Source organism: Hyla sarda, chromosome 1 (assembly GCF_029499605.1).
Source record: "Hyla sarda isolate aHylSar1 chromosome 1, aHylSar1.hap1, whole genome shotgun sequence".
NCBI lineage: Eukaryota > Metazoa > Chordata > Amphibia > Anura > Hylidae > Hyla > Hyla sarda.
This window is the reverse complement of record NC_079189.1, coordinates 615,679,999-615,697,174: the sequence shown is the minus strand read 5'-3', so window position 1 is coordinate 615,697,174 and position 17,176 is coordinate 615,679,999. Positions and strand designations below refer to the sequence as shown.

The 17,176-nt window shown below is 45.5% G+C and overlaps 1 protein-coding gene across 6 annotated transcripts in view; it reads right to left on the bottom strand.

Moving 5' to 3' along the window:
- Nucleotides 1-17,176, bottom strand: part of LOC130297475 (zinc finger protein 432-like) — a 156,658-nt gene that overhangs the window by 20,887 nt on the left and 118,595 nt on the right. For all 6 annotated transcript variants that reach the window (XM_056550008.1, XM_056550016.1, XM_056550001.1 and 3 more), the window contains one exon: nt 10,168-11,470. In XM_056550008.1, the coding sequence (XP_056405983.1) occupies nt 10,168-11,470 (1,303 nt within the window). The remainder of the gene's footprint in view (nt 1-10,167; nt 11,471-17,176) is intronic.

The window sequence follows — 17,176 nt, the reverse complement described above, 5'->3', positions numbered from 1 at the left end:
GCATACTCACATTATTTTCATTCTCATTATAGCTCCAAGGCTAGAGGTGTTATGATAGCCGTCAAGAACTCGGTGGCCTTTACCCTAGAAGAGGTTGACTCCGATCGTCAGGGAAGGTACGTGATTCTCCGCTGCGCCATCAATGCCTCGCGCCTGACAATAGTCTCCCTATACGCGTCAAATAATGGCCAACTTTGCTTCCTTAGGAAGCTATTGAAAAAAAGTTCAAAAAGTATCATGGGGTTCCTTAATATTATGTGGGGATTTTAATATGCCTCCTGAAACTCCCATTGACACTACTTCCTCTGTACGTCTTCCTATTACCTCTCTAACTTCCTTTCTGTCATCTATGGATCTATACGACATCTGGCGTGTCCACCACACTACAGAACGATCATATACCTTTTTATCGGGAGTACACAACACCTACTCCCGCATAGATCTATTTTTGGTAGATAGGTCCCTCTTAGAACGGTCTCTTACATCTGAGATTGAGCCTATCAGATGGTCAGATCATGCTGCTATAACCTTCACACTTAGGGATCATACATCATCACCTAAATCGTATACTTGGCGCAACAACCCCTACCTCTGGACGCATCCTCAATATGCAGACTGCTTGAGGAGAGACATCAAGGAATATTTTGATCAGATTAACCATTCAGTTGCAGATTCCATATTGTTATGGAACTGTCACAAAGCATTTATATGGGGTTCTTGCATTAGTACAGTTCGTCCTTAAAGGGGTACTCCACCCCTAGACATCTTATCCCCTATCCAAAGGATAGGGGATAAGATGTCAGATCGCCACGGTCCCGCTGCTGGGGAGCCCCGGGATCCCCGGGATCCCCGCTGCGGCACTGCGCTATCATTACAGCACAGAGTGAGTTCGCTCTGCACGTAATGACGGGTGATACAGGGGACGGAGCCGTGTGACGTCATGGCTCCGCCCCTCGTGACATCACGGCCCGTCCCCTTAATGCAAGTCTATGGCAGGGGACGTGACGACCGCCATGCCCCCTCCCATAGACTTGTATTGAAAGGGGCGGGCCGTGACATCATGAGGGGCGGAGCCGTGACATAACGATGCTCCGGCCCCTGTACTGCCCGTCATTACATGCAGAGCGAACTCGCTCTGTGCTGTAATGATAGCGGGGTGCCGCAGCGGGGATCCCGGGGCTCCCCAGCAGTGGGACCGCGGCGATCTGACATCTTATCCCCTATCCTTTGGATAGGGGATAAGATGTCTAGGGGCGGAGTACCCCTTTAAAGAAACAAAGGGAACAAAAACTCACAGACATCCTCCAAGAGCTTAAAACTCTAGAATTAACAAACCAGATGCATCCATCCCCATCTGCTGCTGAGGCTGTTACCTCCTTGAGGAGGGACTTAAGGTGTCTTCTTCTTAACTCCTATGAAAAAGCGCATATGAAGCTCCAGGCCAGATATTACTCCCAAAACAACAGGGCTAGCAAACTGCAGGCCTCACGTTTGAAACAGAGGAAAGCTAAGTCCCGTATCCCCTACATCCTCCACCCCACCCTACAAACCAAACTTTTACTCCTAAGGACATAGCGGATGGCTTTTCTTCCTTTTATTCCCATCTATATAATTTAAGACACTACTCCTGCCCCCCCTGATCTCTCCCTCTCCATCCAATCATATCTCGCTAGCCTCAATCTTCCTGCTCTTACTTATTTCCAAGTTCATGATCTCAACCGGGACATCACACTTATGGAGGTTCTCACAACTATCAAATCACTGCCTAACGAAAAAGCGCCGGGCCCTGATGGCTTCGCTGCTTCTTATTATAATAACTTTAGCTCCTTCCTAGCCCCGCATTTGTTGGAGTTCTGTCGTACGGCGGTACGTAGAGGCAAATTTCCAGAGGAAAACCTCCAAGCTATTATCACTACTTTACCTAAACCGGGAAAAGATCCCAGATAGGCCCCAGAATTTCCAGCATATTTCTCTACTCAATCAAGACCTCAAAATATTTGCAAAGCTACTTGCTAGCCGCATAGCCAAGGTTCTTCCCTCTCTTATACATACTGATCAGTCCGGGTTTGTTGCCGGGCGGCAGGGCTCCGACAATACGCGAAGACTATTAAACATATTCCATCACCTTGAACACACTAAGACCCCAGTGGTAGGAACATATTCCATCACCTTGAACACACTAAGACCCCAGCGGTAGTGTTAGCGTTGGATGCCGAGAAGGCGTTCGACCGGCTTCGCTGGTTGTTCTCCTTCTCGGTACTCTCACATATGGGGTTTGCAGGTAATATCTTTTCAGCTCTCACTTCACTCTATTCTTGCCCCACGGCCAGAGTGCTTGCCAATGGCTCACACTCTGATGCCTTTCACATCACCAATGGCTCACAGCAAGGGTGCCCCCTATCACCTTTGATATACATCCTGTCCATGGAGCCTTTGGCACTGTCGATTAGGGGTGATGCTGGAATTAAGGGGGTTACTATAGGTAAAGAGACGCATACTATCGCATTATATGATGATGTCATTCTATCTTTAACTGATCCCTCTGGCTCGCTTCCGGCTGTGTTAAATAATATTTCTCACTATGGCATATTGTCTTACTATCAACTTAACAACACAAAAACGTAGGCTCTCCCCATAAACGTTTCATCATCTCTCCTGACTACATTACGTGAGTCCTACCCCTTTGAGTGGAAATCAGAAAGCTTAAATTACTTTGGAATACACCTTTCCTTTCCCCACAAGTCACTCTATTCAGAAAATTATGAACCTCTACTAACCACTGTAGCAAATGACTTAGAACGGCTATCCATGTCGGAGATCTCATGGATAGGAAGGGTCTCTACCTTTAAAATGTTTCTACTACCTAAATTCTTAAATCTTTTCCGCACTCTCCCTATCATTCTACTACTACTACATTGCTACTCTGGTGTCGATGAAGAGGCATTGGTGGTGCGGAGAACAGGCATCTCCCTGGGTGAATACCTTCTGGAATACCCCTTCCCCGCCCTTGCTCAACCCATTAGTCAAAGCGTCCTATTTAGCCTGGAGCTTCTTTACAGCACATGTTGCAGCCTCTGCAGAAATGGCTCAAGATGACCTCCCTATGACATTCATTCAAGCTGTGATCCCAGATCTAGGCCTTAACACATGGATCTCTGCAGGAATCACCCAGGTGGGCCATTTGAAAAAGGATGGCGCACTGATGACTTCTATGGAGTTGGCTTCTACATACCACATACCCAGACATGATTTTTATAAATTCTTGCATATTCGGCACTTCCTACATAATCTTGCTCCCTCTTCTGTAGCGAGGCACAAGTCAGCCTTCCGATTGCTCGCACCTTCCAATAAGGGTCTGAAACCCCTCTACCTAGCACTGATGCAGACTCTAATTCTAAGCCATACCCCCTACGACTATGGGAGAGGGATTTGGGGATGTCATTTTTGTTAGGTTCATGGCAAACAGCATTCCTCCCGGCTCGCAAAGCTTTCCAATGCTCTTCCCATCTGGAATCTGCTATTAAAACCGCACTGTGCTGGTACTTTACCCCAGATAGACTAGCTTTAATATATCCCGAAACATACAGCAAGTGTTGGAGGGGCTGTGACTCCATAGGCACTCTGCACCACATACTATGGACTTGTCCACACATTCAACGTTTTTGGTTAGAATGCGCAAATCTTTTGAGATGTCTGTTGGGTATCCACACTCCATGATCCCCACAGTCGGTCTTACTGGTTTTTGTCCCTATCGTAAATCCCTAAACATAACCGTGAGCTTTACTGCATAATTTGTATACATGCGAAGTCATTGGAAGACGCCAGTGATACCTACTATGGAAGCCTTAGTGGCCAAAATTAACACCTCTTACTCCTTTGAAAAGATAAGGTTCAGGTTTAGCTTTAGGTTCAAACAGATATAAAGCCTTTGAAAGAAGATGGCATCATTGGAAACACTCCCCACATTGTATTGACATACAATCATTAAAGGGGTACTCCGCCCCTAGACATCTTATCCCCTATCCAAAGGATAGGGGATAAGATGTCAGATCGCCGCGGTCCCGCTGCTGGGGACCCCGGGGATCGCTGCTGCAGCACCTCGCTATCATTACTGCGCAGAACGAGATCGCTCTGCACATAATGACGGGCAATACAGGGGCTGGAGCATCGTTATGTCACGGCTCCGCCCCTCGTGACATCACGGCCTGCCCCCGCAATACAAGTCTATGGGAGGGGGCGTGGCCCCTGTATCGCCTGTCATTACGCACAGAGCGAACTCGCTCTGTGCAGTAATGATAGCGGGGTGCTTCAGCAGCGATCCCTGGGGTCCCCAGCAGCGGGACCGCGGCGATCTAACATCTTATCCCCTATCCTTTGGATAGGGGATAAGATGCCAGGGGCGGAGTACCCCTTTAAGCCTAGCTCTTACAAAGAATCATCTACACTATTAGATTTCCGTTCACCCAACGGACCGATCTCAGCATTATTTCCGGTTGCTTAACTCAACATTGAGTACTGGTTTATCTGTTACTCTACAACTCTACGGTTGTAGATCAGTCACGGTTTATACCATCCTCCCGAGCAATACTTTGTATCACTGTACGTTTTGGTTTGATATGGTTGGTTGATGTTGTCATGTCATTTTTATCATTACTATTGATACCACTGTAACAGTTGCATCTTACGATGCCTTTGTTCCTTGTTATTACTGAAAAAAGAAAATTTCAATAAAAAAATTTTACAAAAAAAAAAAAAACAGATTGTTTCATGAAAAGGTACCCTTTAAATAAGTTTTTCATTTTTTTTTTTTTCAGAAGAATCTAAAAAGATGGTTACTTATACGGTATTCTGACGCTCTATTGGCTGCCTTCTGGCGAGTTTTTTCAGGTGGGCGGTCCTGGGATGAATAAAAGAGGCCTAGAGTATTCTATTCTGCTGGATGTCGAAGAAGAAAGTGTAATGTTCAAGAGCGGGTGAGCGTTCCTGCATCATGACGTATATACCTGTCATTATGATCTGGTGGGTACTGCCCAGTGTACCCAGGAGATCACGGCAGGAGCTCAGGTGCCAGCAGACGGGATCCTACCTGGACCATTGTTATCTTCAATCCCACCAGTGACCACAACATGTAAGGAGATTGACTGGTAGAAAGCCACAGCGGAGACAGTCTGGAAATCTGTGGCATCTAGCGGGCTTACCACCTGGCAAACAGACCTGGCATGGATGGCCGATCAGGAGGCCCTGTCCCTGAGAATTTTCATGCATGCTAGCGGACTTTGCAACACCAGTCACTGCCCAAAATTCCTTGTTGAGGAAACAACTTTCCACCTATGTTGGCAGTGTCTGTTTACCTGGGCCCTGTTAAATGCCCTGGAGAATGTACTCAAAGACTTTCTTCCCAGGAGTAGCCTTCAGTGCTTTACGGACTATTTCCCAACTGGGCCTATCCAGGAGTCCTGGTGCCTTATGAACTGTTATAAGGACTCTTTGTGGTTTGCTTGCAAATGCCTTATCACAAGATGTTTGCCCAGGACAGCCACAGGCTGTTTTGCAGTCAACTCAGGAGTATTCCATCAGGGACAGTCTGGACGTGAAGGAAGAACAGGAGTAACATCCATTTCCTTCCCCCTCTCCCTTGAGTGTTTTGTTATTCAACAAAGCTTCTGGCCTGTGATCTCCCCTCCGAACCCCATTATTTTCAAACCTCCATGCCCCATCATTACAATGCTTTATTGCTTGACTTTGTTTCAAAATGTGTGAAGGAATGTTAGTGTAGCTTGTGGTATGATGTATAGTGTAGCTCCAGCTGTGCCGTATGTTGTACTGCCATGTATATAATGTGTGCAGGAATGTTAGTGTAGTGTGTGGTATGATGTATAGTGTATGGAAACCTGTGCTGTATGTTGTACTGCCATGTATATAATGTGTGAAGGAATGTTAGTGTAGCTTGTGGTATGATGTATAGTGTAGCTCCAGCTGTGCTGTATGTTGTACTGTCATGTATATAATGTGTGCAGGAATGTTAGTGTAGCGTGTGGTATGATGTATAGTGTATGGACACCTGTGCTGTATGTTGTACTGTCATGTATATAATGTGTGCAGGAATGTTAGTGTAGCGTGTGGTATGATGTATAGTGTATGGACACCTGTGCTGTATGTTGTACTGCCATGTATATAATGTGTGCAGGAATGTTAGTGTAGTGTGTGGTATGATGTATAGTGTATGGACACCTGTGCTGTATATTGTACTGTCATGTATATAATGTGTGCAGGAATGTTAGTGTAGCATGTGGTATGATGTATAGTGTATGGACACCTGTGCCATATGTTGTACTGCCATGTATATAATGTGTGCAGGAATGTTAGTGTAGTGTGTGGTATGATGTATAGTGTATGGACACCTGTGCTGTATGTTGTACTGTCATGCATATAATGTGTGCAAGAGTGCAGCTGTGCTGTATGTTGTACTGTCATGTATATAATGTGTGCAGGAATATTCGTGTAGCATGTGGTATGATGTATAGTGTAGACACAGCTGTGCCATATGTTGTACTGTCATGTATATAATGTGTGCAGGAATGTTAGTGTAGCGTGTGGTATGATATATAGTGTAGACACAGCTGTGCCATATGTTGTACGGTCATGTATATAATGTCTGCAGGAATGTTAGTTTAGCATGTGGTATGATGTGTAGTGTAGAGATAGCTGTGCCATATGTTGTACTGTCATGTATATAATGTGTGCAGGAATGTTAGTGTAGCGTGTGGTATGATGTATAGTGTAGCTACAGCTGTGCTGTATGTTGTACTGTCATGTATATAATGTGTGCAGGAATGTTAGTGTAGCGTGTGGTATGATGTATAGTGTAGAGACAGCTGTGCTGCATGTTTTACTTTCATGTATATACCGTATTTATCGGCGTATAACACGCACTGGCGTATAACACGCACCCCCATTTTAACAGGGAAATTTAAGTAAAAAAAATAAAATGTAAAATAAATGACTTGGACTAAATGCCACATCATCCCCCCAACTTCGTTTTCTTCTGCACCTCAGTTTGGTCCTGTCCCCTCCAGTGCCACATCATTCCTTCCCTTTTATCAGTCCCTGTGCCACATTTACCACTCTCATTGCCACTCCCCATGTCTCATCATCTTCCCATGTCTCATCATTTCCCCGTCATAGACCACCACTAGCCATACAGACATTAAGCATTTAGTGCCTCCCCCCACCATCATTTCACCCTGTCTCATCATCCCCCCCATCATTCCCCCCTCATCATCCCCCCACCCTGTCTCATCCTGTCCCCATCATTCCCCCTCATCATCCCCCCACCCTGTCTCATCATGTCCCCCATCATTCCCCCTTCATCATTCCCCCCACCCTGTCTCATCATGTTCCCCATCATTCCCCCCTCATCATCCCCCCACCCTGTCTCATCATCCCCCCACCCTGTCTTCTCATCCCCCCATCACCCCCCCTCATTATTTCCCCCTGTCTCATCCCCCCATCATTCCCCCCCTCATCATTTCCCCCTGTCTCATCACCCCCCCCCCCCATCATGTTCCTCCTATGGCATCCAGTGGTCTTCAACTTGCGGACCTCCAGATGCTGCAAAACTACAACTCCCAGCATGCCCAGACAGCCAACTGCTGTCCGGGCATGCTGGGAGTTGTAGTTTTGCAACATCTGGAGGTCCTGAGTGACGTCCTCTCCCAGCTTCTCTGCACGCCATCAGGGATGTCACTTTTCGGCGGTGTCTACAGGAAATGAAAAGTGACGTCAGTGATGGCGCGCCAAGAAGCTGGCAGAGGACGTCACTCATCTGCTTCACTGCCCGCAAGACCCACCGCCTGACCTGACCTGCTGAAGCGCAGCCAGGTAGGGAAAATAAACCAAACTATAAAAAGCAGGAAAAGGGGGAATGATGAGGGAGGAGGGAGGTTCTCCCGCACTATACACAGGTACTGGTGGATAGTGCAGGAGACGCTGATTAAAAGGTAGCGCAGATCCAGACAAGGTAGGGCTCATTTTAATCAGCGTCTCCTGCATTATCCACCACACCAGTACCTGTGGATAGTGCGGGAGAAAACAAGTGATAGAGCGGGGAGGAGATGCCATTGGTCACTGATTTAAACTTTAAATCAGTGACCAGAAGACTTATCGGCGTATAACACGCTGATAAATACGGTAATGTGTGCAGGAATGTTAGTGTAGCATGTGGTATGATGTATAGTGTAGACATAGCTGTGCCATAGGTTGTACTGTTATGTATATAATGTGTGCAGGAATTTTAGTGTAGCGTGTGGTATGATGTATAGTGTAGGGATAGCTGTGCTGTATGTTGTACTGTCATGTATATAATGTGTGCAGGAATGTTAGTGTAGCATGCGGTATGATGTGTAGTGTAGACACAGCTGTGCCATATGTTGTACTGTTATGTATATAATGTGTGCAGGAATGTTAGTGTAGTGTGTGGTATGATGTATAGTGTAGACACAGCTGTGCTGTATGTTGTACGGTCATGTATATAATGTCTGCAGGAATGTTAGTGTAGCGTGTGGTATGATGTATAGTGTAGACACAGCTGTGCTGTATGTTGTACGGTCATATATATAATGTCTGCAGAAATGTTAGTGTAGCATGTGGTATGATGTATAGTGTAGACACAGCTGTGCTGTATGTTGTACGGTCATGTATATAATGTCTGCAGGAATGTTAGTGTAGCATGTGGAATGATGTATAGTGTAGACACAGCTGTGCTGTATGTTGTACTGTCATGTATATAATGTGTGCAGGAATGTTAGTGTAGCATGTGGTATGATGTGTAGTGTAGACACAGCTATGCCATATGTTGTACTGTTCTGTATATAATGTGTGCAGGAATGTTAGTGTAGCATGTGGTATGATGTACAGTGTAGACACAGCTGTGCTGTATGTTGTACTGTTATGTATATAATGTGTGCAGGAATGTTAGTGTAGCATGTGGTATGATGTACAGTGTAGACACAGCTGTGCCATATGTTGTACTGTTATGTATATAATGTGTGCAGGAATGTTAGTGTAGTATGTGGTATGATGTGTAGTGTAGACACAGCTGTGCCATATGTTGTACTGTTATGTATATAATGTCTGCAGGAATGTTAGTGTAGTGTGTGGTATGATGTATAGTGTATGGACACCTGTGCTGTATGTGTAGCGTGTGGTATGATGTATAGGGTAGACACAGCTGTGCTGTATGTTGTACTGTCATGTATATAATGTGTGCAGGAATGTTAATGTAACATGTGGTATGATGTGTAGTGTAATGACAGGATTAGAGAGGTCAACACCAAGAGGTAACGTCCGAAACAGAGTCATGAACAATCGGGTCAGGAGTAAAAGTGTAAAAAGAAACAAAAACAAAAATTGTCCGAACTAATAAATTATCATTTTCCTTATCCTGCATGGTCAAAACTGTAACTCCAAAAAATAATCCAAACTCAAATTGTTGAACTGTGGTCACATCATATCCCAGAAAAAACAAATAAAAATTGATTATAAAGTGAAAACCATGCATATGTAGTTTCCATAAAACATACAGCTCCCGGTGCCAAATTTGAGCCCTTACAGTTCCGTAAGGCTGGGTTCACATCACGTTTTTCCCAATATGGGACCGCATACGGCTGGGGGAGCTAAAACCGTGCGCTCCCGTATCTCAGCCATATGCCGCCCGTATGTAATTCATTTCAATGCGCCGACCGGAATGAAACACTGACTCCGGTCGGCTCATTATTGCCCCGTATGCGGCTTTCCCACCACACCTAAAATCGTGATCGACTACGATTTTAGGTCCGGTGGAAAACCGCGTACAGGGCAAAAATGAGCCGACCGGAGTCAGCGTTTCACTCCGGTCAGCGCATTGAAATGAATTACATACAGGCGGCATATGGCTGAGATACAGGAGCGCACGGTTTTAACTCCCCCAGCCGTATGCGGTCCCATATTGGGAAAAATGTGATGTGAACCCAGCCTCAGCGAAAAAATAATAAAGCTATAGGGGTCAGAACATGGTGATGAACAAATTTTTAATTAACCCCACTACAACAAGGGGCGTAAATGTATGTCCTGGAACCCCTTAGTGCACTCAGACGTGACTTTTCTCTGCATTTAATGGTTACTACTCACCTGGACGGTTACCTGTAGGAATGTCCTCCATGTACTCCTCATCACCGCTCTCATCTGTATCTTCTGCTTCCCTTATGTCTAGAGCATTAGTATAGTTCAGATCTTTCCCTGTAGGAATGTCCTCCTTATACTGCTCATCACCGCTAACATGTGTCTCTTCTTCTTCCTTTATGTCTGTAGCATTATTATAGATCGGATCTTTCCCCGTAGGAATATCTTCTTTATACTGCTCATCACCACTCACATCTGTCTCTTCTTCCCTTAGGTCTATAGCATTAATATAGATCAGATCTTTCCCTGTAGGAATGTCCTCCTTATACTGCTTATCATCGCTCACATCAGTTTCTTCTTCCCTTATATCTAGAGCATTAGTATAGTTCATATGTTTCCCTGTAGGAATATCCTCTTTATACTGCTCATCACCGCTCACAGCTGTCTCTTCTTCCCTTATGTCTGTAGCATCAATATAGAACAGATCTTTTCCTGTAGGAATGTCCTCCTTATACTGCTTATCATCGCTCACATCTGTCTCTTCTTCTCCCCCTATGTTTAGAGCATTAGTATAGTTGAGATATTTCCCTGTAGGAAAATACTCTTTATACTGCTCATAGTCGCTCACATCTGCCTCTTCTTCCCTTATGTCTGTAGCATTAATATAGATCAGATCTTTTCCTGTAGGAATGTCTTCCTTATACTGCTTATCATCGCTCACATCTGTCTCTTTTTCTCCCCCTATGTTTAGAGCATTAGTATAGTTGAGATATTTCCCTGTAGGAAAATCCTCTTTATACTGCTCATCACCGCTCACATCTGCCTCTTCTTCCCTTATGTCTGTAGAATTAATATAGATCAGACCTTTCCCTGTAGGAATGTCTTCCTTATACTGCTTATCATCGCTCACATCTGTCTCTTCTTCTTCCCCTATGTTTAGAGCATTAGTAGAGTTGAGATATTTCCCTGTAGGAAAATCCTCTTTATACTGCTCATCACCGCTCACATCTGCCTCTTCTTCCCTTATATCTGTAGCATTAATATAGATCAGATCTTTCCCTGTAGGAATGTCCTCCTTATACTGCTTATCATCGCTCACATCTGTCTCTTCTTCTTCCACTATATTTAGAGCATTAGTATAGTTGAGATATTTCCCTGTAGGAAAATTCTCTTTATACTGCTCATCACCGCTCACATCTGCCTCTTCTTCCCTTCTATCTGTAGCATTAATATAGATCAGATCTTTCCCTGTAGGAATGTTCTCCTTATACTGCTCATCTGTCTCTGGAGCATTAATATTCAGATCTTCTTCCTAATTCATAAGAAGTGAAAGAAATATCGTAAAAGTCTTTAGAGTAGAATTCATATGGGATGTTTTTTTGTTTAGTTATTTTCCTTTATTTTTTACCATTTAAAAGATTAAAGGGGTACTCCGGTGGAAAACTTTAGTTTTTTTAAATCAACTGGTGCCAGAAAGTTAAAGAGATTTGTAAATTACTTCTATTAAAAAAATCTTAATCCTTCCAGTACTTATTAGCTGCTGAATACTATAGAGGAAATCCTTTTCTTTTTGGAACACAGTGCTCTTTGCTGAATCACAGGCAGAGTGCTCTCTGCTGACATCTCTGTCCATTTTAGGAACTGTCCAGAGCAGCATATGTTTGCTATGGGGATTTTCTCCTACTCTGCTGACACCTCTGCCCATTTTAAGAGCTGTCCAGAGAGCACTGTGCTCATGATGTCAGCAGAGAGCTCTGTGTTCCCAAAAAAAAAGAATTTCCTCTGTAGTATTCAGCAGCTAATAAGTACTGGAAGGATTAAGATTTTTTTTTTTTATAGAAGTAATTTACAAATCTGTTTAACTTTTTGGCATCAGTTGATTTAAAAAATAAATAAAATAAAAATAAAAAGTTTTCCACCGGAGTACCCCTTTAACAATACATTCCCTTACGTCCTAACCAGTAGCACAGATGGGGTATTCCACCCCCCGCGAACTGGTAGGACAGATGGAAGTTTTATTGAACCTAATTAAACAATCAGTAAGACACACCCACAACCCCCTGTATAAGTAAGAGGGTCATCCTCTGCCTCATTGTGTTTTTTTCTGTCCTCCCGGACAGTGGGACAGATGGTGACCCCCTTACTCCTGTTGGAGGGGGGGGTTTTCTCTTACTTGCAGTTCTGGGCTTAGTTTGCGAGCCCATCTGCTCCTATCCTCGGAGCTGCGACTCCAATCGTCTGACGTCACTTCCTGTTTCTCTCTTTCGCTCCCGGCTCGGTTTTTTGCGCCGTTTTTTGCCAATAATGCGGCGAAACCGAGTGAGGAGCCTCTTCTATAACCCTCTAACTAATAGGGTTCCTTTTTCTCCTGTTTTTTTGTAAGACAGGATTTCTCTTCTGCAACTCCGCCTTGTGGGCGGAGTCTTGTTTTGGCGCCAGCCAGGAGGATATTTAAACTCCCCCTAGGCTGCCATTCAGCCTCCTAGAGCGCAGAGCTGTTGGTACTTCCACAGTCCTGTCTTTTTGAGTCTTAGTAGTGCATCCTTGCGGATACTACTGTTTCCCTATCTCTCTTACCTGGTCTCTTGCTGAGAACTTGGGTATTTTTATTATATTTTAGCTAGCCGCAATTTTTTCTTGCCGCTACATTATCTAATCCTCCTCTCATATTTACCTAGATATGTCGACCGAGGGCTCAGGGGATCGTGAAGGCTTGGCAAAAAGATCCGCCAAGCGCAAGCACCTCTCTTGCCATGACTGCAATACTCCCCTGGAGGATAATTATGAATTTTCCAGGTGCCCTCCTTGTAGGGCTAAGTCTCTACCTTCCCATCAGACTGAACCTACAGTCCAGGATATGTATGTGTGGGTCTCCTCTAACATGTCGGCTATGCAAGCCTCTATTGAGGAGCTGAAACACGTTGTCTCTCAGAAACGCGCCAGACCTTCTTCACCTCCCAGAATGGAGATGTCTGTGGATCAGGAGAGAGAAGAATCCAAGTCCTCCTCTTCGGATGAGGAGGTCACTGCATCTTATTTTTTTCCGCTGGAAAAGACCCAGCGTCTTCTGAGATCCATCCGGTCGGGGGACCAGGATGTTGATCCCGGGGAAGCCTCTACCTCCGCCTCTAAGGGACCTAGGGTCTTTAAAGCGGATGATACCCTTCTGTCCGTGCTTAGAACGGAATGGAAAAAACCAGAAAAGGGTCCGGTCTTAACTAAAAGATTTAAGACCATGTTTCCTATACAGGAATCTCAGCTTTCTTCCTGGGGCCCTGTCCCTAAGGTTGACATGGCAGTTGCCAAACTGTCCAAGAGGACAGTGGTCCCTGCCGAGGATGGGTCTTCCTTGCAGGATCCAATGGATCGGAAGGCTGACTGTGCCATGAGGCGCTCCTACTCCACTGCTTCTGCGTCTGCATCAGTGGCAATAGCTTGCTCTGAGGTAGCAAACTTTTTGAAGACCCGTCTTTCCAACATCCAGTCGGATTTGGACCAGGGGGTTCCTAGAGATGAAATTCTTTCATCCTTCAAGACGTCCAATCTGGCCGTTGATTTTTTGTGCGATGCTTCCACCCAGCATCTTAAATTGGCCTCCAAGTCTATGGCCCTGGCTTCCGCTGGACGACGTCCTCTATGGTTAAAACCTTGGAAGGTTGACAACTCTTCCAAGAACACCTTATGTGCTATGCCTTACGAACCCGGCATTCTTTTCGGAGCTGAGCTGGACCGCATTATGGAGGGACTTTCTGACAAGAAAGGCAAGTCCCTTCCTTATTCCTCCTTTCGTGGTCGAGGCCGGCGTTCTGGGGGCGGATCAGCCCCCCAGCCTAAGCCTCAGAGAGAATGGGGTAATCAACGCCGGGGCGGAAAACGCTCCTGTGGCTCCAAAGACAACAGAAAGCTCTGACTGCGGGCTTCTACGAAGCTCTGGGTTCCTTGCCGAGGTGACCTTTCCAGTTTCCCATCCTGCCCCCCAGATTCCAGTTGGTGGTCGTCTTCACCACTTTTCAAGCGCCTGGTCCCTCCACATTCAGGATCCTTGGGTCCTGAGATTAATCTCGGATGGTTATTCGATAGACCTCGAATCAATTCCCCCATCCAATTATGTGGAGACAAGAGTTTTTTCACCAATCAAACAGGGGGCGCTAGAAACCTACATTCTGGAATACATCCAGAAGAATGCCTTAGAGGAAGTTCCTCTTTCAGAACGGGGGTCAGGAATTTATTCTCCAGTCTTCCTAGTTCCCAAGGTAACAGGAGACTGGCGGATGATTATAGATCTGAGATATCTCAATCAGTATGTGAAGCACAAACGCTTTCGTATGGAAACTATTCAATCTGTGGTCAACCTCATCTCGCCAGGGGATTACCTGGCTACTCTAGATCTAAAGGATGCTTACCTTCATATTCCTATTCATCCGGTATCCAGAAAGTATCTAAGGATCGCAGTTCAGGTAGGGGGAGTTCTAAAACACCTCCAGTTTGTAGCCCTCCCGTTTGGAATTTCTTCGGCCCCACACACATTTACCAAAGTGGTGGTAGCGGTAGTCGCTGCTCTAAGGCTCCAGGGGCTCAGCATCGTTCCCTACCTAGACGATTGGCTCCTCAGAGCTCCTTCTTCTGCGATCCTGTCCCAACATCTGCAACTAGCAGTATCCTTCCTTCACCAGTTAGGGTGGATAGTCAATTGGGCCAAATCCAATTTCCTCCCTACTACCTCAGTGAGGTTTCTCGGCTTCATAGTCGACTCAATCTCCATGACACTCTACCTCTCTCCCGAGAGGAAATCTCGGGTGCAGGAATTGGCCCTTTTTCTCTCTGTACCCCGGAGAGTTTCCATTCGCACTCTCATGCGGATGTTGGGACTTATGTCCGCTACCGTGGATGCGGTTCCTTGGGCTCTTTGGCATCTACGCCCTCTTCAATCAGAGGTGCTCGCCACTTGGAATCTCAGGCCCTCGGGCCTAAACAAGTGCCACTCCCTGTCTTATCGAGTCAGGTCCTCTCTCAGATGGTGGTCTCACCTCGAGGACGGCAAGTCAATGATCCAACCCCCTTGGATCATACTTACTACCGACGCGTCCCTTGTAGGTTGGGGAGCGCATCTCTTGGATCTGTTAGTGCGGGGATCTTGGTCTCCTCAGGAGAGAGGGTTAACCTCCAATCTCCTCGAGATTCGAGCCATCAGATTAGCACTCCTCCACTTTGCTTCTCTTCTTCAAGGGAAAGCAGTAAAGATCCAATCAGACAGCATGACGGCTGTATTGTACATCAACAAGCAGGGAGGCACTCGATCACAAAGCCTCCTCAGAGAGGTGGGTCTGATCTTGGATTGGGCAGAGAGGAACCTAACCCACCTGTCGGCAGTTCACATTCGGGGATCTCTCAATGTGATCGCCGACCGCCTGAGCAGAGGACTTTCAACTGGAGAATGGTCTCTCCATCCAGAGATGTTCAAACAAATAATACTCAGGTGGGGTATGCCAGAAATAGATCTTATGGCAACAAGGTTCAACACCAAAGTGGTGAGATTTTGTTCCCTGTACAGGGAAGACAACCCAGTAGCAATCGATGCTCTCTCAATCCCATGGAGGTTCAGGCTGGCCTACATCTTCCCTCCAATTTCCTTGATCCCAAGGGTATTGATGAAAATCAGGCAGGACCAAGCCTCTGTCATAGCCATAATTCCATTTTGGCCCAAGAGAGCTTGGTTTACCCAACTCTTGCAAATGAGTCGGGGACAATTCTGGAGGCTTCCCCCAGAGCAAGCACTAGTGTCGGGGGACACTCACAGCTGCTCAAATCTTCAAATGTTCAACCTGACAGCCTGGAGGTTGACCAGTCCCTTCCACATCTAGAAGGGCTTTCTAGTGCGGTCTTGAATACCCTCTCGCATTCCAGAGCGGAGTCCACTAACAGAGCCTATAAAAGAATTTGGACAACTTTTCAGTCTTGGTGCTCCAAGAAACAACTACCTGGACAGAATCCAGCTGTTGCCACAATCCTCAACTTTCTCCAGGAGGGATTAGACAAGAATCTATCTCCTTCCACTCTCAGAGTTCAGGTATCAGCCATCTCTGCCTTTCTCAATAAACCATTGTCTCAAGACCCACTAGTCAAAATATTCTTGAGGGGATCCTCAAGGTTAAAACCTACAATTATACAACCTGTCCCAGCATGGGACTTATCGACGGTGCTCAAGGGGTTAGCATCTCCCCCCTTTGAGCCCTTGGAGGAGGTGGACATGAAGTTTGTTACCATTAAAATAACTTTTTTACTGGCAATCACTTCAGCCAAAAGGATTGGGGAACTTCAAGCGCTCTCGGCACTTGAACCATATACTAAATTTTTGCCGGATCGAGTGTTACTCAGATTTATGCCATCCTTTATACCTAAAGTTCCATCATTCCAAAATATTAATCAAGTTATATCCCTGCCAGTATTTTCTCCTCCTCCATCCTCCAATGAAGATAGTGCTCTTCATTGCCTAGATATCTCGAGATGTCTCCAGATCTATATAAGAAGATCTTTGGAGTTTCGGAAGGATGAAAATCTGCTAATTCTCTTTTCAGGACCCAAGAGAGGTCTTAAAGCTTCAAAGCCCTCCATCAGTAGATGGGTAAAAGATGCCATTCGTATTGCCATGGTATCCCAAGGTAAGGAGCCTCCTGAGTTTGTAAAAGCTCATTCCACCAGGTCTGTATCTACCTCCTTTGCGGAAAGGAGTCTTGTTCCCTTGGAACATATATGCAAAGCTGCTTCCTGGAGTTCACTCTCCACATTTATCACCCACTACAGACTTGACAGTAGATTGGCCGATTTTTCCTCATTTGGACGGACAGTATTATCTGCCGTCAGGCATGAGAGCCCTCCCTCATAGGGTTTCTGCTTGCCATTTCCCCATCTGTGCTACTGGTTAGGACGTAAGGGAATCGTTAATTTCTAACGATAATTTGTTTTCCCTTAGTCCTAACAGTAGCACAACTTTCCCTCCCTAGTTAAGTTATTTTCTTCT